The following is a 24,423-nucleotide window of genomic DNA, read 5'->3' on the forward strand; positions in this document are numbered from 1 at the left end:
TATACTGATAAGCCGAATACTAAAGAAAAATAAATAGTACAATATTTTATTCATAGCATCCTATTTTCCTCCTTAAAGACAATATCCATGACTAAGATTATACCTTAAATGAAGGCATAAGAATATATATTAATATTAAACCTTCAAATATAGAGAAGAAGCATTTTTTGCTTGGTGAGTGTAAAGCCTAGATACATACTTTGATGTTACAACATACTTCCTAATACTGGACGTGTTAAGAATAATTTGTGAAAGGTAGAAGTTAGGAAATATCTTCTACAGTTGTTTTGACAAACCATTTGTAACTAATGAAAAAAATATATTTTTAGAAAGTAGGAAAAAAGTTATTTGACGAAACTCATATCACAATAATAACTTATATATTTATCTAATATGAAGCAATTTAGAAACTTTTACTTTCATATGTGACGAGTCAACACAAAAGCAATCTATATATTTTTTTTTCTGTATAGAGTATGAATTATATATATATTCTTTGATTGATATCAAAAAGTTAAACTTATGAGGGGCGCAAATTGTACTGGAAGTAGCCAATATTAATTGTCACAATAAAATAATGAGAAATAGATATAATTATTGTTAAGACCATACTGATACCAATTTAAGTTTTTTAAATAAAATAAAGGCTCTAAATTATAGCTCATGCCAGAAATTTGAATACAAAGTCTATAATTGACTTAAAAATGCCTATAAAATAATAGGTGAAGTAAAAAGTTCGTAGCTTTTTTTCGCTTTGTTTTGACAATAAAATTAACAAAGATTGGATAACCCAATTTTCCAAACGGGTTTGCAGCTAAACTTCAGTTCCTGAGCAATTAAATCAGTGCTCACATGCTGGTGTAACACGATGATTTCCATTATTTTGTCGACATTTTTGACGTCCATATTACCAGAACGGAATTTTTGGAACCACCGCTTAACTGTTGCATTCGAAGCTGTATTAATTCAAAAAAGAGCATCATTTTTTGGGCCACCTTCCTTTCCTTTCCATTTTGGTTGTAGTAATACTGAAGAATGTATCTAATTTTCTCTTTTTGTATTTCCATTTTAGAATGCTGTAACAAAAACTGGTTTCATCAAACACAAAACTGTAAATAAACTTTCTTTAAGTGTACATTGTACACTTAACCTTTAAGCCTACTTTAAGCTTTTTTTTTGATGCAATTTATTAATCGTAAGATATAGCTCACTATCGAGCGAAAAACACGCAGAGGTTTTTACTTAGCCTAATATTTGATGATGTATGTATATAAGAAGTAAAAAATTAATTGTGATTATTTACTTTTCTGTAGTTTTTTTTTAAGATTGCTTTTATGCCGACGCACCACATATATTTACGTAATAAGTTTGATTTATTAGGTTTGTTACATATCGTTTTTGAAGCAGTTTCCTCATCTCTACTGAACGTTTAGAAGCAATGTTTGTAAATCTCTTGAGACAATCGTTTTGTTATCGTTAAAAGTCATTTTAAATCCTTAATTATATATATATACAATAATACACATAAAACAAAATATTCAAATTAATCATAATTTTTGGCTGGGGCATTTAACAGTTTTTAATTATTTTAAAGGATACTTAATTAGTTGTTGTGAAGGAATGAGTGTTACTGTCAGTCACTCATGAGCATACTTAATCGGAATACACTTTATACTATGATGTTTTATTTTCAAGAATAAAATAATACTGATGACAGCTCTAAAAACTGTTTAGATTGACAACAACAAAAATCTTGCAAGGTAAAAAATTATTACGTATAGAATCTACAACCTTAGATATATCGTCTCTCAATATACTATATTCTTTATGAAAATTCTCTATGCATGAATTTTATACTTGCTGCAATTTAGACAAAATTACCATACCTATATCGAGTAAAAACTTAAATGAAAAAAAATCCCAATGATTTACTTAATTCTATCTTTGTAATAAGTTTGATTCGTCATTTATAAATAATTTTGCTTTTTACTTGTTCGATTCAATCTTTTTTATATACATACCCATCATTTAATTATAAGTATTATGATACATAAAAACATATTAAATATGAGAGATAAATAAAATCATAATTTTTTTGCAAGAAATTACTGCAGAAAATATACATAAATACTATAAATTGAGAGATTTTATTTATAGCTAACTTAATTATTAATGCTATGAATTGGTAATGGGATCTTATGAATGCATGCTTCAAGAATTAAGAATGTATTATATATATATAAGTATTATGACATTTGAATATATGAAAAAACTCGTTTGTATTTAAATTTGCCTTATTTAAGTTGTCTCATGCCATGTTTTTTTAATAAATGATCTTAATATCAAATTTATTCAAATATACTTTCACAGTATTCAATTTGATTCAAACAATAACTTATTTAAAATTACACTATTTTTGACTTACAAAATACGACAACAACACAAGTCAGTGAGTGGCGTTGCTAGCCCCTTTTTCTGAAGCCCTTTTAAAAAAATTATTAAATCTTATATATATTTATAATTCTGTTTTTGATGCACTCACATATAGAATCTAAAATGGTCGCAGAGATGAGTCTTAAAATTTAGTAAGTAAACGTGGAAAATAACCAAGCATAGTGATAGATATTTTCCGTGATTCTGAGGTTATTTAGTGGCTGATTTGATCGAAAAGAAACATCATTTTCATTCTCTCTTTCCATAAATATCCATCTGTCTGTTACTATAGGGGCATTCCATGTGAAGGTAAACCTTCTGCCATTACCAGCACTGATTTTGATAAATTTTGGTCAGGACGTCTATCCCATAAAAGAAACCACATATGAAAAATTTTAGACTTGTGAAGGCGCAAGGGCCCGTTTAGAAGTTCTTCAAAGTTTGTCCCCTTCGAAAGACCTTCGTACTTGATTATGTCTTAACTCCTTTTAGAATTTACCAATTTCTTTTTTTTTCGACTATAATACTTTTAAGACTTCGAGCTTTAACTCATATTTTATAAGGAAATGGCATATGTGGGAAAAAATTTATGAAAACATTATTGAAAAATATAAATAAATAATGACCCCCCAGCCATATTTCAAAATTGATTTTGCCAATTTTTGTAAAAAGTTTAACCGTCTTCTATATACAAATAATAATATTATGTGCAAAAAATTAGAGTGGGAACTTAATGGTTCACCTTCATTCGGGCCTATAACTGGAAAAGGTCATAATCGCCACCATAGTAAATTCCGTCCTATTTACTCAAAAAATATATATATACGTATATAAAATATTAGAAGTTTTGTTATACATATCAGTCTACAGAACTTTTTGAAGTTGTATTATAGTAACATGTATTTGTGTGGATATTCCTTGTTATATCCTGTATGACTATGATTCGGTTGGATATATAACATGAATTTTATAATCTAATGGAACACATGGGTTAAAAATAATAGAATACAAGTTTAGGTTTTTCTAAATTCACTTCTCTCCAACCTTTCTAATGAGTTCTTGCAGGTGCAAGTGGGTTGTGCAGTGTATGTGGTTGTACTATTTACCAAAATGTAACGCATATGATCATGGGATCGAGAATCCCTGATAAACCGGAACATCACCTCTTACTGTCACATTATAGCGTTTTTAGTTTGTAATCCTGTATTGCCCTGTTGTTTCTTTCGTAAAAGTGAAAATTACAGAACAACTGACTTGCTCAAGGATAAGTTACTTGACCACTTTGAGGAAAATGAGGATGAGGTACAATTTCAGAAGTGAATATCAACCGATATATCAGAGCTGCCTAGTCTAGTACTTCCAACCCAAAAATTTGTAAAAATATTTTATGACAAAGCAGCAAAGCTAGCAAAACACGACTTCATTGCTAAGGCACAAAGTAATTTTTGAACAAAAAAAACCCTGAAAATTCTTATAATTGGAGACTTTTCCGAAATTACAGATTTGTAGTATAAGATACTTCTCAAGGTTTTTATTGGAATTCCTTAAAGGCGACTGGGTATTTTATATAAAATAAAATAAAAGTGAAATCATTGCCATGACTCATTTACAATTATTTCCGACTAGAACTACCATGATATGGTTACACTACATTTGTTCCGGCACAAACTAATAAAATATTTGAAGACCACGTTTGGATTGATAAAAAAGGCGTATAACTTTTCTGATGGTCAATTTTTTGCATGTCAATACAAAAATTGTAAAACATTTTTTAAACATGATATGTCAAGAAGTGGATTTTCATATCTCTGCTGAGTGGCATTTTTTCGTCACTAGGCATGGCAAAGGACCAGTAGTTAGAGTCGGGGGGACCATAAAACAGAGCCTTCCCCGCCCATACGAGAATCAAATCACGAAATCGATTCATTTGTTTGGGTTTGTTACTAACCATTTCAAATCGATTGAGGGTTATTTTTGTACGCATGTTGACTACAAAACTAAACGGAATTTTTTTAGGAAGAAGTTGAACAATGCAAAAACCGTGACAGCTACCCAGAAGCTTCATGCATTTATACTGAAACGGATATATCCCTTAAAGTTTGGGAATACAGCGACACAGCCGAGTCGAGAGTCGAATCCGTGATTCATACTGGATACTACTTAGCATAATAAAAATCTGCATAACATAATTTTATACATTTAGCAAAACTTATATTTTAGTCCTTTGAAATATTAAAATATTATATTTGAATGATACCAATATTATAAATACTTAAAAGTTAGACGTAATAGAAAGGAAAAATATAGATAATATATTTTTTAAATAAAAAGACTGAACCTTTTCAAGTAAAATGCCTGAATGAAGGGAATTCCATTGAGATCCCACTATAACTTTTTGTGCATATATAGAAGATGAGTAGGTGAAGCTTCTTAAAAAATGGCGAAACAACTTTTGAAGCATGGCTTGGGTGCCATTTTTATATTATGTAATAATGTTTTCATAATATTTTTTACACATATGCCATTTTTTAGTAAATATGAATTAAAGCTCGTACTTCTAAAAGTATTTTAAAGGGAAGAAATATAAAATTGCCTTATTCTAAACGGAATTACGAAGTTCTTTCGACCGGTCCAAACTTTGAGGGAATCCCAAACGTGGCCTTACGCCTTCACAAGTCTAAAATTTTACACATGTTGTTTCTTTGATGGGATAGACATCCAGACCAAAATTTATCCAAATCGGTGGTGACCATGTCAAAAATTTCCAATTACTCTTTTCACTTGACATAGAATGTCTCTGTATTAAAATATTGTCTTGTAATTTTTAATTAATAGCGTAACTATACACAAGTATTTCTATGTGATAGCCAAAACTTCTTCATAAAATAATGAAATGACCAATATATATATATATAAATATGTACGACGAGGGATTAACAAGAAATTGTAATCTTGTTCCATTGGAAACGGGAGTATAATTATATAAGCATTTAATATCTTATTCCTTCGTTTATTTGTCAAAAAGAATAAAAAAATGAAAGAACCATTACGTATCAAGTGATCGACAGCTGACAACCAAATACATATGGTATTTTTGTGTTAGCGAGGTAACGCTATGTATCTTCTACCTTCATTATTTGTTTCTATTTCCCTCTATTCAGCCCTGCAACGCGGGCGCCACTTTCCTAATATATATGTATAATCTCATTTACAAAAAGTATTTTTTTGTCAAAAATTCTTGTTTAGCTACAATATCTATTTGAACTTCTTGTTTTTTTTTTTTTCATAACTTAAAAATGTAGACAGATTAAGTGATGAATTTAGTTAATCCGTGATAATGAATTATACAATTTAAAAAAAAGGAAAAACACTAGTTCAGATTTAAACAAATAAACAATAGAGTTTTGTTATAATAGTTTATCAACCTCTTATTGATTATTTCCTCTATAGAATATAAAACAAATAATTATTAAGGTTGAAAAAGACCTCTTATTAGCAAATATTATTTTGTATCTAAAATTTGTATTACTTACAATTCAAATGAACTCTTTTGGTATAACAAATGTTAAAAATTTGAGATGTTATTGCTTTTCGAGCAAAGCCCATAAAATAAGAAGGTTTTTTAACCTTTAAATTGCATTTTTTCAGTATTAGATGATTGTATAAAAACATAAGAACGAATTAGACATTAAATTTTGCAAATAATAAATTTCTTTTTATGTGGATTGCTGATTTTTTTCATAATCCAATGTTATTCCAAACTTATAAGTAGAGTAAAAATACTATAATGTATATATTTTTAAAAAACTCGAAACCCGGATTTGATATGGAAAAAATAGTTATAGATTTTTGATTAGCACGTCAAGTACCATTAGAATTAAGTAAGAAAAAAAATATATATATATATATATATTTTTAACTACTGTAATTAATTCAAGTAGTTGTCATTTAAATTAAAATTTTAATATAGATTAAAAGTATGTAGTGTTTAACATTAATATGATATCACATTCAAACAAAATATTACAACAGTTATCTCGGTATAATCGTACACCCTTTTAATTACCAATTAAGTACATCATTAATTTATAAAAAAATTTATAAATATAACTATTCATGCACATAAATTGCTACAATTATTCAATCTAGCCTACATAATTTACAATGACTGCTTCCAATATTTTCCAAAAGGTAACACATGGCTTAAAAAGTCCCAGTCTTCACACATGGATGGTGATGTTTTTTTAAACACCTCATTTCCAGTTAGTAACAATCATCATAAGGCAGCTGTCAAAATTGTTTGACAATCTTTTCTTTAGTTTGTGAGTTATTGTGCTGAGTGTGACACTACTTCTGTTCTTCCCAAAAGAATTGATTAAAAAAATTTCATGTTTTAATTTTCCACTCCTTCTTAGTGGAATAAATACCATTCAAACTAAGCAATGGCTTGAAAAATGTTGTGGGGACTCCACTCTATAAAGCAACTAAAAATTTATGAAAATAATAATTTAAAAAAAAAACACTTTTGAATTAATAAGGTCCTGTTTTTGTTTGTTGAGCCCAGGACTTTTCATGCCATGTGTTACTTGTGGGAGTCACAGATCATTTCTCCTAGAATTTGATCCCATTTTTGGACAATGAATGACATCAAAGATTCAATATTTGATTAGGCTTCGGCATTGATCGTCCTTGTCATACAACCTTAAAAAAGTAATCCATATGTTTTCCAGTTACAGAGACATTTGCAATAGGCAAAATTAAGTTTGAGCTAGAATTGAAAGGAAAAATAATATTTGAAGTAAAAAGTTCGGAACGTTTTTTGACTAAATTTTGGCAATAAAATTAACGTGGCTAGTCTTATCCGATTTAGATACTTTTCTGGCTAATTTTCAGTTCCTCGGCAATAGAATAAGTGCACCAATACCAGTCCAACTTGACGATTTCCATTATTTTATCAACATTTTCTATGATTAGCCTACCAGAGCGTGCCACATATTCAACGTCCGTATTGTCCGACCAGAATCGATAGAACCACCACTTTGATGTTGCATTCGATACTTAATTGGGTCCATAAACCGCTCAAATTGATGGGCCACCTGCTCCGTCTTTTCACCTTGGTCGTAGTGAACCTAAAGATTTTTTTTCTTGTTGTACTTCCATTTTGGAACCCTGTAACACACAACTGGCTTCACCAAACACAAAACTGTAAATGAACTTTTTTAAAGTTTTTTCTTAACCTTTAAGCATACTTTGAGTTTTTTTTAATATAATTTATTAATCGTGAGATATAGTTCACTTAAGATATCTACCCTAAAACCCTCATAACTTTTTTCTTAACCTAAATATAACTTTTAAGATGTTGAATCATTAGCTTTCAGAGTCTTATAGCATATTTAAATATAATAAGATTAACATTATAGAACACAAATATCAGTGAAATATATAGGTAAGATAAATTCACTCTAACAACCTTCCTTAGTGTTCTTTCCTAGCCCAGAAATATATTTGTAAATATATACAATAATAAGAAAAAGTCAGACAAGGAAAATAGCAGTACTTGTAGAAACTAACTCCTTTGTAAAGTGCGTTACAATATCTCAAATTTATCCTCAAATTTATGAGTTTTGAATTATGAAATAAGTATATCAATCGTAGCAAAACAATTAAATGCCCAAGTGGTACAGAAAAAACAATAAAAAGCGGATTTCAATACTACAAAATATTGATCCCCCTCAAAACTACTTATATCCTTTCAAAATTATCATCAATTATACAATATTTCTTCCAAATATTGAATAAAAACAATTGGATTTTTTTTCGAAATAATCTGTATTAAAGAGACTTATCGGAGCCATTAGTAGTAAATTTCACTCTTCGGCAGAAAAAGGGTTTACTTATCGTAAATTATATGGTACCTTGGATGTTGGAATTTAATTTTATAAAGAAAACGGGTTTTTTTTAACGGAGACTACCAATCCTTTCTTTTGGGAATGTCCTGTTTTAAATATGATATATAGAGATGTTCTTTCGGTTTTAAATACATTTTTGGGTGCAAGCTCCAGAGTGATGACTTTTTATCCTTTTTTAGCGGGACGGATAGTCAAAGCGTTAATATTGTCCTTTTAAAAACATAGCATATATTGCACGTACTAAGGTAAAGGAAAGACACTGGAAAAGTTTTAAACATTTTAAAGCTGTACATGAGTGTTTTAAAATAATTAAAATACCTCGTATTTTTTTATATGGTTGTCATTATTACAAATGTATCTGTTTATTATTCTATTTGAATGTATTATTTTGTTTGTGTCTCTGTCGTTTTTGTTTAATATCTGAAAATATACCAATGTCGAGGAAAGACCAAACGAAAGAAAATCTATATTAAAGAACCTCTTAGGAAAAAGGAAACAGAATGGGTAAAATATTAACGCACGGGAAAAACATGTATTTCTCTATTATGTCTACTCATTTATCCATATCCGCTCGGTCAAAAAAATACCAACGATGGGACTTTTGTAGACTGCATTGGGAAAAACTATTATGTTTCTCTACAAAAATATCACTTCTAATAGTGATAATATTCAAAAAATGAACATGGCTGAAAATACAATTTAAAACCTATCAAAATTCATGGTGATATATTTTTTGTCATCTCTTTTCTTAGAGTATAACATATATAATATGTGCCTCATTATATTAAGCAGATTGCGATGTAAATTTTGTGGATATAGTTTTATAATGTTCAAAAAAAATGTTTATGGTCCAAACATTCATAATATATGTGTGTAGTGTCAACACAAAAGCAATCTTTAACTAATATGAAGAAAAAGAGGAGTCTCTAAATTATTTTTTTACTTCATAAATGAATAGTATTTCTTGATTGGGACGGTCATTTATAAGCTTTATATTATAATTTGAGATACCTAGGAGTATTAACTATAGCACCAAGCCTTCATTTGATGTATAGTACTTTTTTTAGTTTCGAGATGGCCTTTCAAATAAAATATGGTATAACTTTCTTCTATAACTGATCGAGAATTTAGTAGATCTTTAAGTAGCATTTGCGGTGCCTCCGAATGATTTATTAGAATAATTCATTGATATAAATGTAGGATCATTAAATTCAGAATACAAATGTAACCCCGGCTCAGTTTTGAAAAAAAAATCATTTTAGCTCAATTTTGGGTTGAAATATTTAGTTAAACACTAGGTAACAGAATATCAAGATGAATTTTTGGTAATGATATTTGATGAAACTTTTATGACATCCATACATTTGAGATATTATAATTTATGTATTTTAAAACTAAAATAATTTTTGTGAGTAGATGATTCCTAAAAAAGCAATGGCCTCATTTATGATTTTATTAACCTATTGGTAGTTACATACTTATACATTTTTGATTGCTTATTTGATTAACTTAAATTGGTAATTCATTTATGTAAAGGCATCAATCAATAAAAAACAATTTATAAGTAACTTTGATCAGATTAATTATTATGGTACTCTTAATATATAATGTATAAACAGATATTATCGGTAAAACAGTTCCTAATCAAATATTAGCGTAGTAATTATAATCATTTGTCAACATTTTACATTTCATTTCTGCAAATCATTTATTTTTGTATGTTAGTTTGTTGTATAGGTACCTTTAACACCAGAAAAAGGATGGGTTACAATGTCCCATTGCGGATGAATGTATCAAAAATGATCACACCTGTTTATCAGGTTGTATATTAGTCAATTTGTAAACAAATTTATGTCGTCGAAATTAAAACCAGATTTGAGGAACATTATTCTAAACTTATTTTTAACAAATGATACTAGAGCAACAGTGGTTTTTCACATTTATTCGTAGAATACCTGTGTCAAAAGTGATCACACAAAAGTTTTAAAAATATCCAGGCCAAAAAATTCGAGTTTCTTTTTACTAAAGCATTAAACCATAGTATTGAAACAAAGTACCACGTGATCAATATTTGTAAAATATTGTAGTCTTTTAGGATTGTTGAATATTACTCTATAACTAACTACGAATTCGCCCTTTTAACTGAAGTAACAAGGTAAAGTCTGCAAAGAAAATACAAACTTGCATATGACATAAGGAAAAATTACAAAAAATATTATAGAATAATGACAAGCGTCATCTTGTGATGAAAATCTATAGCCATGTACGACTACGTTTCAATATTTTCGTTTTAAATCTTTATTTATGATGAAAATCGTTGTAATATAAGTATTCACTTGCTGTTAAACATCAAAGAAGGAATTCTGATATGTCTGAATAGATACATTTTTAAACAAGAACAAATTAATGGGTACAAAAATGATTTCATCGTGAGCTGAGACTGTATTGGGCACATACTTTATAAAATACAATTGTTTTTGGAAGGCTTGGACTTGAACATTAGTTAATATTATACGACAAAGTCAAAATGTTATCAAAAATGATATCATCGGCGTTCTAGTGTTAATATGTTTAAAAATTGATACATAAATTTATTTATTGGCAATGATTCCCATACAATCAATCATATTCCTTTTGTATCATGAAAACATAAAATATTTGTCAAATTGTATTTCTTCATAAGATAAATAGTGCATTATAGAATTTGCTCCAAGCTAGCAGAATTCCGATATGAACAAATACTTCTATTGCTCTACCTAAATATTGATACATAAAAAACTGTCTCAAATATACATTGTTATAAATAATATTGTAGGGATATACAAGCTAAGCAGTGGCTCTTAAGCTTTATAAATGTATTGTGTATCAACAAAGAAAGTATACAAATCCATAAATACCGCCATTATGACCAAACTAAACTAAACTACGACGCAACAATAAGGGTCATTCATATAACAGTGGGTCGTTTTTCACATAAATCTAACCCCCTTCCCCCCTATCGCTTCCAAATAAGAACTGCATGTATTTTTGTTAGGCCCCGCTCTATAAATGTTATTTTTTTTCATATTTCATTTTTTTTATGCTCCCTATGACGTATTATACGCAATCACATTAGCGTCTACGTGGTTTTAAGTTACCCCCCACCCTCCCTAGACCTGATGTTTGGCTGGATCTTCCATCTCTTTAAGTGGCTTCGTGGTTTATAAACGCTCCCGTAGAGAAGTATTTCTTAACCTTTTTACTTCAATTACACCATTTCGGAATTTAAACAAAGTCATTTCCCCCCGATTAACTTCTTTTTTTTAAATATTTTCTTGGGTCGATTATATTGCAAAACTTTCTGTTTTTCCCATCAAAACCTATATCAAGAAGGATCAAATCAACCAATAATTTATAATAAATTTGAAAAGAAGCTAAATTCAGAATCATGAAAATAATTAGAAAAAGGAGCAAAACCACGTGCTGATCAAATAATACACTACAAAATATTTTTCTACTTGATATAGATATATCTACATATAGTCAGTCCAACATTTCATAGACATGTTTGAGTCAATTATAGTCCTTGAAATAAGATTTGTGGGATAAATTAAGGTATTAAAAATTTTAAGTATATTTTAGAACCTTTGTTTGAATTAATAAATGTATATGTCCTTTCAAATATAGTCTATCAATGTCTTATTTCATAGTGACAATCATTTTATTTTTATTTTAAGTGAAATTTGAGGTGCCTCCGAATGGTGAAAAAGAATAATTTGTTGATAGAAATTGACGATAATTTGTCACAAAATACAAGTGTTCTCCACCCTCAATTTTGGGTTGAGAGCCACATATATAATTCCTTGTTTAGAGAAGACATCATCAAAAGATGAAAATAAGCAATTGATAAACATTATTATATTTTTTTTACAGTTCGACCAGAAAAAGGACCAATTATTCAAGGCTTGAAGGCGATTTACATGGACTCGGATGATTCTTTAAACATACTTTGTACATCTCATAGATCACTCCCTGCATCCGTACTGGACTTTTTTATCAATGATGAACCAGTAAGACATAATGATTGCATAATAAATATTAGTATATGTATTTTTTACTTACCTACTTTGGATTTTTATAAACCCCAGAGATTAAAATAATATTTTAATATTTTGTTTTCTAAATTTTGTAGCTCCACCTTCTATGTAAATTCTTCATTTTTTCTACACTTCCAATATCTAATTTTTTTTTTATGGTAAACTATTTATTTTGAATTAGCAGCAAATTCTGAAATTAATTATTAAGGTTTCTAAGATTTTTTTTAGACGTTCTTATTATTTATCTATGTATATAGATAAATTATGTCGATTAAAAAACCTCTCTGAAAAGAGCAGCCTGAAGAAAAAGTATTTCAGAAGCACACCCTCCATTCAAAGGAATCTGATGTAAAGAGCTTGACTACCTCTTAACAACCGAAGATATTTATAAATTGCATATTTATTCACTTTTTTCATTTCATTTTCAACAAATTATAATTCTTAATTTTTTTACTAGATATTTTGTAATACTTCAGAATATTATATTAGAATGGACATTTAAGAAGACCTATTTCTAAGGAAATTAGATTTATATACATACAGAGGTGGGTAGAAGTACTTATACTACACTTTAAAGTTCCATAATTTATATATTTCTTTAATGAGCATAGTTTTTTACAATTATAATTTGCAGCAAAAAGGTTGAAGTAAATATTATTTATATTTGTTGCTGCTACTTTGAAACAACTACAATCATTAAAAAAAAACACGCCATAAAGATGTACTTCAAAAAACAAAACTAAAATAAATACTTATCTCTACCTCTGTATATGATTTAGTATATACCCAGTCACGACTCAATCACACTGACATTATTTTGAGCTACATATCCATAAAAAATAGAGTCGATTGCAAGTAAAGTTTCAAGTCCAAGCTAAATCTCTACCTATTTGTATAAATCGTTTATTATATTATACAACGGAATTCCTTACTAATTTATCGACATGTGAGTATCAAGGTGCAGTTACCTGCTTCAATAAGTGCCCCTTCCAATAAAAAAAAAGGTTTTGATATTTTGAATATGAAAAATAGCATTTTCCAATCCTTCATACTTAGTTTAATGAAGAAAGACCAATAAAATTGATGAGCAAAATAGTTATTTTATTTTCTAGTAAATCACAAGTTAAATTTTTTTTTTAAAACATACTCGTACACTCAAAATTGGTGAAATATTAAAAAGAATTAGCCTTCAATTGAAACATTCACAAACAAGGATATAAAATAAATTGAAGGAATGAATGAGATTTTCATATGAGACCTTAAACACGATCTGCTTGAAATTTTACAGTTCCAATTGTGCTTTGTGAGTAAATTAGTGTATGGAAACATTTTAACCTTTGCCTCTCTATCCTCAAATGACATTTGATCCACGGACAACTACATTACCGTGTCTTCACAGAACTCCCCATCGTATGAGGAGCCATCTGTAAGAATCAACAATTAATAATAGTATTAGCACTTCATTTTTATCTAATAAGTTCCATTTTTCCATGCTATTCTAATTCAACTTCCATATTCAATTCTCAATTAATCTATAGCTACCTATTTGAGATAAAGCAACACTTACTTACTTCTCAACTGTTTTCATTGAATGATCTCCTTTAAAATGACTTATTTACTTCAACCTTTCTACTTTTAAAAATAAAAGTTTGTACTCACTGAGATCTAGAGACAATATTCGCCAGTGACGATGACAAATAAAAAAAATTGAGCTTGGATAATCAAAAACTATCCTTGTTATACATACTTCTACCCTAGAATATGTCAAATAGTAGTAAATTAATAAGTATATATATTAGAATAAAATCGAAATTGAAGTTAAGGTAAATGATTTAGAAACTTATGGGCAAGTACCTATTGATATAATTTTGATTTGAACATATCTGTCCAAGTTTTTAATATTATAGGAAATTCAAACACATACACATTTGTAGAAGAGCAGAGTGGATATTTGATTTTTACTATTAATCATAAATTCAGTTAGCTCTTAAAATGTTTAAATTTATTTAAGATATATGCAATAACTTATCTATACCCCAACGATGAATATGAAAACAGGAGATGGAAGGGGAGTGGGAGATGTCATACCCTTTGTAGAAGCATTTTTTAGTGTATATCTTCTGTTTTTGTTGGCAACTTAAACATTTTTATTTTTTTTGCCAATACCGTTATTATTATCATTCTTGAAGAGCTAACATGTAAGTTAAAAGTGTAATAACAGAGAGCAACATAGAATATATGTTGAGAAGTTATAATTGTAAATCTCTGTTAGACTTTAATGTAGAATTGAGGATCCCAGATTGGGTACTAATGTGTCAGTTCTTATTTAGGACTGAAGAATGCAATTATGTCCAGTTCAGTCTCATTCTGGTCCACTTTAGTCCTGCATATCAGTCCTAAAACTTATAAAGTTAATTCTTTCACTACGTCACTCAACTTTTTTTAATCAGTTCTAGTAATGACAGTCTTAAGGAATATTCCTAAGACTAAACTGCACCAATGGAACGTCGTAGCTCAATGCACAACGTGCTTCGGAGAAATTATATTCTTCAACTCACAGTGTGTAGATTAGCGTCCCGGTCGTTCCTAGAGAAGAAAATATACTATATGTGATTGCATACTTCAAATAAGATTCCTAGATTAGATGGAGTAAATGTAAGACTATAATGTTACTTATACTTAAACAGTGTAACTCCATCTAAGCAATTAAACAAAACATTTAAAAAAAAACTTTTCTAGACCGAATAAATAAGGACTGGCACAACACTAAGAGTGGGACTTGTGTTTATTCCCATCCTCTCATAGCTCCTTGCAGCCAATTAAACGAAACGTCATGACTTCTAAGATGTTCTCCTTCAAAAGATCTTCTAAATGGTCCAGATTATCAATTTACTTTCGGGGTTGTTTTTTTTACAAACGAAAAATGCTTACGGCTTACAACAGTTAGTATCATATGACAATTTTTTTTTAATTTTTTTTGTATTATTACTCATCCCAATGTTTCGGCCATTAATATAAAAAATATTAAAATATAACAAAAGAAAAAAAAATGATTAATAGGACATAAGATAGCTTTAAACAATAAAAGAGGAGTTCCCTCGTTGGGATGAATCTGTGCTTCTTTTATATTCATATGACACAGTTACAAAGGACAAATAAAATTACTAAAATACTCATTTTAATGTTGCAGTACTTTTATACCACAGGAAATTACTTGGGTTAGAATTTGAAGTAAAGTAACTTAGGGTTAAAGAAGAAGATTTAAAATAAAGCATATTTTGTATTAAAATTTAATTTTTATGAATTCAAGTCTATAAGTTTTGTTTTATTTTATTTACTTCATGCTGTACATATACTTAGATTATGGTAGTACAAAAATGATAATAGTAATAATAATAAATGGTCGAAAGAATTGCTCTGGAAGGCTTGCATATATATCTATGTACTACATACATAGATATCGTTATAGCAAATTGCTGCATAGTATATTATTAGCAAATATATTATTACGTGTACACAGAATGAAAAGATTGTTTTTTTTTTTTCTTATTGTGTGGAGGGGGGAGTTCTTCATGGTTGGTGTATATATCCGTATATATTATATCAGACTTTAACCCATTCTAACAAAAGGATTCAATATGTATATGTACAAACAAGCAAGCAAGATGGGGTAGGGTGGAGTGTGTTTCGTTTGATCGTTAGTTTTCTTTTTCTTCTTTTAATGCACAAAAGGGGGCTATCAGATTTTATGGACAAACACTCTCAAGATTTGAGATGTATTCAGGGTGTCCACATATGATGGAATTTTTGAAAAAAATTCTAAGTAAATTATCCAAGATAATAAAAATTATTTTTAAAATTTTCTCAAAAGCTCATTAGCCAAGATTTCCTCAAAAAAAAAATATATAATCTTGCAGACACCCTGGTATCCGTCCAGAAATGTTTACATACTTTCCAGACTTGTCATTTGTTTTAAGAACGTACTTCATAGAACAAAATTTCATAAATGATGGCATCATAGATATCTATCAGAGACGTCAAAATAAGTCTGCAGTCTCAGATATAAAATCGTGGATTTTTTTATCATAAACAAAACAAGTAAACTTTTGCAAGAATGAAAAGGAGTAAAACATTGAGGCTTTATCACAGACTTCTTTAATGATATATCTTTCTATTTTTTCAAAATGATTTCCGCTGGCTGCTATGATGGCCTCCAACCTGGGCCTAAAGGCGCCGCAGAGCTTCTTGATGAAGGCCTTGGACATGGCTGCTCCCTGCTACTTGGAGGAAGTCATACAAATTTTGGTGAAGGGCAGCAAAGTTTCTTTTCTCTACTACGCCCTGAATGGCATAGTCGAAGGAGAAGTAGTCTGGGGAAGAGGGTGAAGTGTTTACCCATTATGCATTCACCAAGTCAATAATTTCCACCCTCTCGTGATCCAGTTGCTCTTGGTTGCAGTTGAAAGGAGTTGCCGATGTCGTCGTACATAAGAGGACTTCTCGAAATTCTTTACATCCTTCCTTACAGTCCAATCACTGATATTGAGAGCCTTGGAATGTTGCCTCATCCACTTCGCTAGACTTCTGGTGATTGCTGTCTCTATTTGCTGACAGCTGTTGATTTTGGAAAGTTTGTTTTTATTGTTTATTGATTTGAATAGTCCCTACTTTTAATATAGCTACGTAGTATTTTAAAATATGCACCCTGAAGTAATCCAGATTGATTTAAAGTCAAGTGCATGATTTAACCTTGCACACAGTATCTTCTACTATTTTAATAAGCCTAATTAAGATATTAATTTGGACTAAAAAAAATTTTTTTAAAGTGTAAAATATTGAAGTGTTTTAAAGATACTCAAAGTTTTATTAAACTTATTCAAATGGTAAATTGAGATACTTATACAAATGCTTGAGCAAAGAAAACCAACTTTTATTATACAACCCATTTAAAAGATATATACATAATTCACTTAAAATCTTAGAGAGCCTGAAACCTTTTCATACAGTTGGCCTCAACCATAAATACTGCAATCAAATTAGATCAATATATAAAATGTGGAATACATTTTTTTAGAGCTGTATCTGTAGTCATTAAATGTGTATATATAGTAATTCAACAAAATAATTAATTGATGGAATTATACACTGAGAAAGGAGTTTACGTTAATATAAGTCTTATATAACATATTAATGAAGTGTAGCCAGATTATCATTCTAAATGTAAATTGTATTGAATATACATATATAGAGTTGTAGTACTCATATTCTTTGATAAATACCACTTAAGAAAATCATTGTAAGTGGAAGTATATATTAGAACGATCATTGATGAATATAACCCATAAAAAAATATTATTTTGCAAAAGAACTTTCATTAATGTATTATTATTTTTTACGACATTTATAGCATAAAAGAGGGTGTTAAGATCAATTCAGCACATTTTTCAAAAAATCTTTAAATTGTCACTGACTTCATATTTTCGGACGAATTTACTTGAAAAATGGATTTAATTGTACATATAAATATTTAAAAAAAGGTTATTTGATGTATCCGCCTTGGACATCAATCACAGTTTGGTTTGGACTTGAAAGAAGGAGAAGGCGTTGACGAGGTAGCTCCTTCGCACGTTAATCATTTTCTCATTGATGGAGGCAATAAGGCAGTCCTAAATGGCATGAGATGTTTAATTTATATTATAGTTAATGTATTCCCAGACAAAGTGATCAATCAGAGTAATACCTGTTGGGACTTTAGTAGTTTGCTAAACCAATTGGAACGTCTCTCTCTCTACCACTAGGTACTGGGAGAGGGGAATGATTATAAACCATGAGATTGTATATTTAATGTACTGATTATTAAAGTGTTATAATATAAAATAGTTTTGGGAAAAATATAATAATCAGTCGTCATCATTATTGGATTATGCTAAAGATAATATGGAACAGTTTAAAGGAAAATTGAGATTTGATAGAGAAGGTCAAAATGTTAGAAGGAAATCTAACATCGGTCGATGAAAATAAGTAGTATGATCCGACGATAAGGATGATGATAATCTTGATGGAAGTGCAAAAGCGAGCTTGTTCAAAGTCTATCAGAAGAGATGAACAGCACCGTGAAATGGTAGAAAGAATGTTTAAAGCATTTAATTGTAAAAATTCTGACAAAATAGAAAAACTACCTTTGGAGGAAAAAGGTGTCACAAAAATAGATCAAGAAATGAAAATACTAATAAAATTTCCATCTCAGCTTGGAGAAAACATAGAATATAAAGAATTTGTAATTTGGAAGACTTTATGGGATAATTATGTGTTGGCTCTTGGATTTGGGGATCAGAATGAAATAAAGAAAAAGGCAGTTTTTAAGTTATTGTGTTGTCCTGAATTGCTGGATAAGATTGAGCATGCCATGTCAATCGAAATGGATGGAGAATATTCTTTTAAAAAAATTATAGATCTTATTGAAAATTACCTTAAGGAGTAAATTAAAGTGGCATTAGAACGGGTCAAGTTAGTGGGAAAGAAGCAGAGTGAAGATGAGTGCTTTGATTCATTTTATACAACTTTATGTTGCCAAGCAAAAAATGCTGGATTCAGGGAGATGACATTTGAAGACTGGATATCAACCCTAATTATAATTGGAATAAATAGTGAAGAAACGAAAAAATACATGTTGTCTAAATCACCTGAGTTGTCATTATCAGAGGTTACATCCATTTGAGGGAGCGAACAAAAGGGTAAAATTCAGAAAGTAGCTTTTGCAAGAAAATTAAGTTCGATATCAAGTTTAAAAACTCATCATAAAAAGGAGCAGATAAGAGAAACTCAAAGATACTCTTATTGTGGAATAAATTATCATAGAAATGGAGAAAAAAGTCCTGCATATGCGAAGAAATGTAATCAGTTTCAAAAATAGGTCATTTTAAATTAATGTGTAAATTAAAGAGAGTATTTTTCAAATCTAATGAAGTAAAAGTGAGCGGTGTAAAGAAGAATGTAGAATAGTATCTCGGAATGATGTCATAGAAGTTCTCCCTCCGCCCCTTCAGTGATCTGTCTGAGACATGACAAGGTGCTGAATCTTGTTTCCAGACCCAAGGCCGATCTCCAGACCTCCCGATTTGAAAAATGTTCTTGTAGAAAAAAAACATCACCACGGTGTAACGCCATTCTTCCTCTGTAAATTTAATGTTCTTTATATCTCGACCAGTTGTCGCCATGACACCCAAAACTTTGCAAATGTTTGTTGATTCAGCAATGTTTTTGCCAACTAAAAAAGAGACGCCATCAGAGAGCTGCATTATAAAAAATCGCCGGTGCACGCAAGTGCCAATATTACTTAATTATCACAATGTCGTTTTAAATAGAATAAAAATGCAATCGCATGTATCAATGTTTGGCTAAATATTCCTCTGACAAATTGTCATTTGAAAAAGTCTCCGTTCGGCAAATGTTTCTTCTGCAATAGATCAATTGGATAATTTTCTACTAAAGGCAATATTCCTGCCGAAAATCTTTCTAGAACCCTTTTATTTATGTACTTTGTATTTTACTTTATGTATGTATTTATGTTTAAGATATTGTGATAAACAAGTATTGACTTCAACTAAAAAATATAATAATTTTGATATTTCGGAGCTAACATAGTTACTAATACAAAAAAAGTTTAATAAAAGGTATTTTTTGGAAATTATAATTTTTTGAATGACTAGATTAAGAAATAATAATAAGTAAATTACCACTTACGAAAAATAAGGATCTCTAAATTGATTTTTTTTTTAAAGTAAGTATTTAAATGATACTTTTAATTGATTTTAAAAGATAAGAGGATTGATCTATTTAAATAAAATAATGAATAAATAAAAATGTACGGAGAATGATTAAGGGAAAGCTCCTTTCAAAAATTAATTGAAAAGTTTAATTATTGTTTTTTTGATAATCATTTTCGATCAAATGATTGATTTTTAAAATAAGCTTAATATTTGATTATTCTAAATCGTTTGTTTTTATCATGTTTTTATGATGACTTAAAATAATGTGATTTGCAAATTTTTAATTGCATATTTGCAAAAATAAAAACATTTTAATGTATTTATTAGTGTTGAGATTCGGTCCAAGACCGAATTTCATGTTGGGTTTGGTCTAAAGTGATTTTCATTGAAGGGTTGAAGAGAAATATTTAAGTCTGGACCGTTAACCTAAATGTAATCGTTTTCAAAAACTTGAACCGATTTTTTCTGTCTCAAAATGATGGACCGATTTACTTCTCTATCCTGATTTACGTGTTCTATAATATAATTTATGCAAGGATTTAACTTTATGTTACATTTTTAGAATTAGTTTGGTCCACTTAAATCATACCGTTCGTCGGATTATCCAAAAAAAATCTAAACACTGGTAAACATTTGGATTAACTAAGTAGCTAATTAGTGAAATAAATACATGTACTAATTTTCTTTCAATATCAAATTACTATGCAGATTATTGCGAAAAAAAGTCAATAATTTTTTGAGATATTGGATAAAAACTGATTATGAGAGGTTATATTAATTTTTAGGAGAAGTAATATTTTTCTATTAGTGTAGTTGGTTTTTCATAGTTTTTGCTGTTGTTAGAGTACGAATAACTTTAAGATCATTCAAATTAAGAGTATAGTGAGTATGCCAAGTGAGAAATATTGAGCCTTATCCAAACGTCAAATTAAATACAAGAACGGTACAAAGACCATTTTGAGCACTGATTTAAAAAACCTGTTGTTTTCTGTCTTCGCCTGATCATAACCCCCTTGACTTTGCAATGTATCTTATAGTCAAGGAGAAAGAAAAACAATTTCCAGACTAAGCAAGACTCTCTGATGACAGCCACAGAGACCGTGTAGGCACAATATTCCGAAAGGTACACTGCGTAATACTGTAATGCAGTCACAAGACGTTAAGCTGTTCTGAAAAAGAAAAATTAAATTAGGTATGGGCTCATTGTGGGACAGTATTAAACCAGTAAAAAGCTATTAATATATATTTTATTGCGAACCATCATCTGTAGATAATTAAAATTACTTTTAATGATACGTTATTTCAGGATGACCCTGAATGTATTTAAATACATTTTGTTTAATAAATTTTTCCATAAATCTATAATTCAAACTAGCTTCGAGTCATTGAACAAATAACAAAAAAATTAACAAATCTTCTTGTTATCCCATGCGAGCAAAACTTTAATTTCTTGTGCATAATCAGACCTATCTTTCATTTTTTACCCAAGTTATATTCCAAGTGGCGAAACAAAGACCACGTGATCAATGCTTGTACAAAGTCGTATGTCCGCTAAGGGCGTTGAGGCTATTTTAACATTTCTCTATAACTAACAACACAGACTCTATGAATTCACCCTTTTAAATGAATTGACAAATTGAATTATGTGAAAGGAGGAAATAGGTATTTAGACATGTCATGAGAGAAAATGACAGGGAATATAAATTAACATTATATGTAATGCCCTTTGTTTGTACAACTATTATTTATATGTTTTTCAGTTTTTTTGCCTTGCCTCCACAGAATAAATGATATTTTCCAGATTTGCTGGTTTTGATGGTGAATTAGTCAGGAACTCTATTGCTAAGCGAACAAAGTAACTTTACTTAATCCCTACTAATTAGCTACTTAGTTAATCCAAATAGCTTTTACAATCAAATAAATTGATGGTTGTTCACTTAATAGGTTTTACAAAATGAGGCCAGTATAGTATCATAAAAGGTAGAATCTTGTACTGTAAAAAGATAAGTAGACCTATTACGGAGCGTTTAGCCACTTTGTTTTAAATCTTTTATGCCACTAAGTAAAGCAATGTAAATTTCTAAACATATTGTATTTATTTCATATTTTAATTAGTATACATAAAGAGTCATTGTTTGAGGATCAAAAAGTTTCTTAATGTTCATAAATAAAGCAATTGGGCCTGGTATTTGTGCGTGTGTGTTTTTTCTTCTATGTATTAGATCTATATACATATTTTCTATTTAATGATAGAAGGAAACAAACTTTCTGGTGTTAGAAAAATACTCAAACTTTATAAATAAGTATTGCTTACAAAATGATAATAAATTCTACAAAAAAAAACTTTTCCTGAGAATGTAATAATACGCTACCAAACGAAACATCTGCATAGTTGTTGTACAATAAATGGAAAAAGAAGGAGAAGAGAAAAGTTAGAAGTTTTGAGGAATAGTGACGTGCTAAAATTTGCCACTTATATTAATTAGTTTTTTTTCGTTCTTACGAGTTAATTATCCACATTTTAATTAAAATGAGTAAAAAAAAAATGAGTACTCATCTTTGACATTCAGTCTTGTGCTAATGTCGTACATTATAACTCTATCAATCAAAAAGATATACAAATTTTTACTGGCTACTATTGTAATTAATAAAGTTGTATAAAATATGACCGCCCAGTATGTAAAAATAAAATAACTCCAAAAAAATTATTAAGGAATGGGCTGTAGCCTCTCATAAATCAAGATTTTTTTCCTTTTTACTGGGAAAGTTAATATTTAAAGTTTAATTAAATTTTTGTTAACTCCTGTTTTTTCAAAAAAAAAAAAAATTAAAATAGCTGGGAATTTTTGAAATTGTTTTCCAAAAACTTTTGTATTAGAAAATTAATTTTTGAAATTATTTTCTAAAAACTTTGGTATTTGAAAATTAATTTTTGAAATTTTTTTTCAAAAAGTTTAATTTTTGCCAATAGATGTCGATTTTTGAAAAAAAATTCCAAAAAGTTTAATTTTTTGTGAATAGCTGTAGATTTTGGAATTTTTTTTCCAAAAAATTTCCGAAAAATTTAATTTATCAAATTTTTTCCAAATAGTGTTAGCTTTTGAGAGAAAGAAATTACAAATATTTAGGTGATATTTAATACAACTCTACTTGTAATCCACATTTGGTTCATGTTAAGGTCAAATCATGTTTATGTCAAATACTGTCTTTTTTTTCTTTTTTTTTGAAGGCTGAAATGTTGTTGTATGTTGTAAGATTCTTTAGGAGGCAGCCAAGGAAGGAGATGTGTCAAACAGAAGAGAATTTGATAAATCTGTTGCCATCATAATTTATTCATAGGTTTTACTATAAAATATGACAGACTACCGTTTATTTTTTTTGATTGGAGGATAAATCAATTAGAAATTTTACGTATAAGCTTTTACTTCATCCATTGAATCTATTGATATGATGTACTTTGTTTTTCTGTTTAATCTGTAGAATGTATAGGTAGAATATAATATTAGATTGAAAAATTACATTCCTGTGTTTTATATAATATCAAAAGATAAAAAAAATGATTTTGCTTTATCAAACAAACTAAATAAATTTAAGTTTTAATTTACGTCATAAGTAAATATAAGAGTTAAAATTAGTAACTACTCATTGTTGTATATGATATCAGTTTAAAATCAGATAATTAAAAAGACATATGCAATGAATCTAAAGAGTAATATTACTATTTATATAAATTATTTTATGTTTATAACGTGAGAAGTACTTTTGTGACATTCAATGAATTATTTGGAAAAGGAGTTGTTGAAAAAGGGTCTTTAAAGTAAATGTAACGTATTCACTTTAGATATTTTTTATTTTTCTTATTTATTTTAAAATCTTTAAATAAATAATTTTATTTTTATTGATAATGCTGATCTGATTCGGTATTCACGATGCTCTGTTGAAACTTTAACCTATTTTGTATCAGAAATGTACCATTTTCTTAAAGCTATTTAAATGTTTTTTAACCAATTTTTTGAACAGTTTTATCTTATTATGCTTTGTTAATGTTAAATATTAATAATTATCAATATTGACATTTAACTTAAAATAGTTATAGTTGATTATAAAACTAAAATCTTTTGCAATACAATTTATATGATATTTAATTTGCTGAAGACAATATTAACTTAAAATCATAAAAGAAGAGCTCTATGGTATCAATAAAAAGTTTTACGGAATCAACATAATCAGAAATAT

General features: G+C 28.9%; 1 protein-coding gene across 2 annotated transcripts in view; it reads left to right on the forward strand.

Moving 5' to 3' along the window:
* The window catches only part of LOC121132387 (uncharacterized), a 305,542-nt gene that overhangs the window by 203,981 nt on the left and 77,138 nt on the right, over positions 1 to 24,423 (forward strand). For both annotated transcript variants that reach the window (XM_040727787.2, XM_071886685.1), the window contains exon 4: positions 12,255 to 12,391. In XM_040727787.2, the coding sequence (XP_040583721.1) occupies positions 12,255 to 12,391 (137 nt within the window). The remainder of the gene's footprint in view (positions 1 to 12,254; positions 12,392 to 24,423) is intronic.

The sequence above is a fragment of the Lepeophtheirus salmonis genome, chromosome 2, assembly GCF_016086655.4.
Source record: "Lepeophtheirus salmonis chromosome 2, UVic_Lsal_1.4, whole genome shotgun sequence".
In the NCBI taxonomy this organism is placed as follows: domain Eukaryota; kingdom Metazoa; phylum Arthropoda; class Copepoda; order Siphonostomatoida; family Caligidae; genus Lepeophtheirus; species Lepeophtheirus salmonis.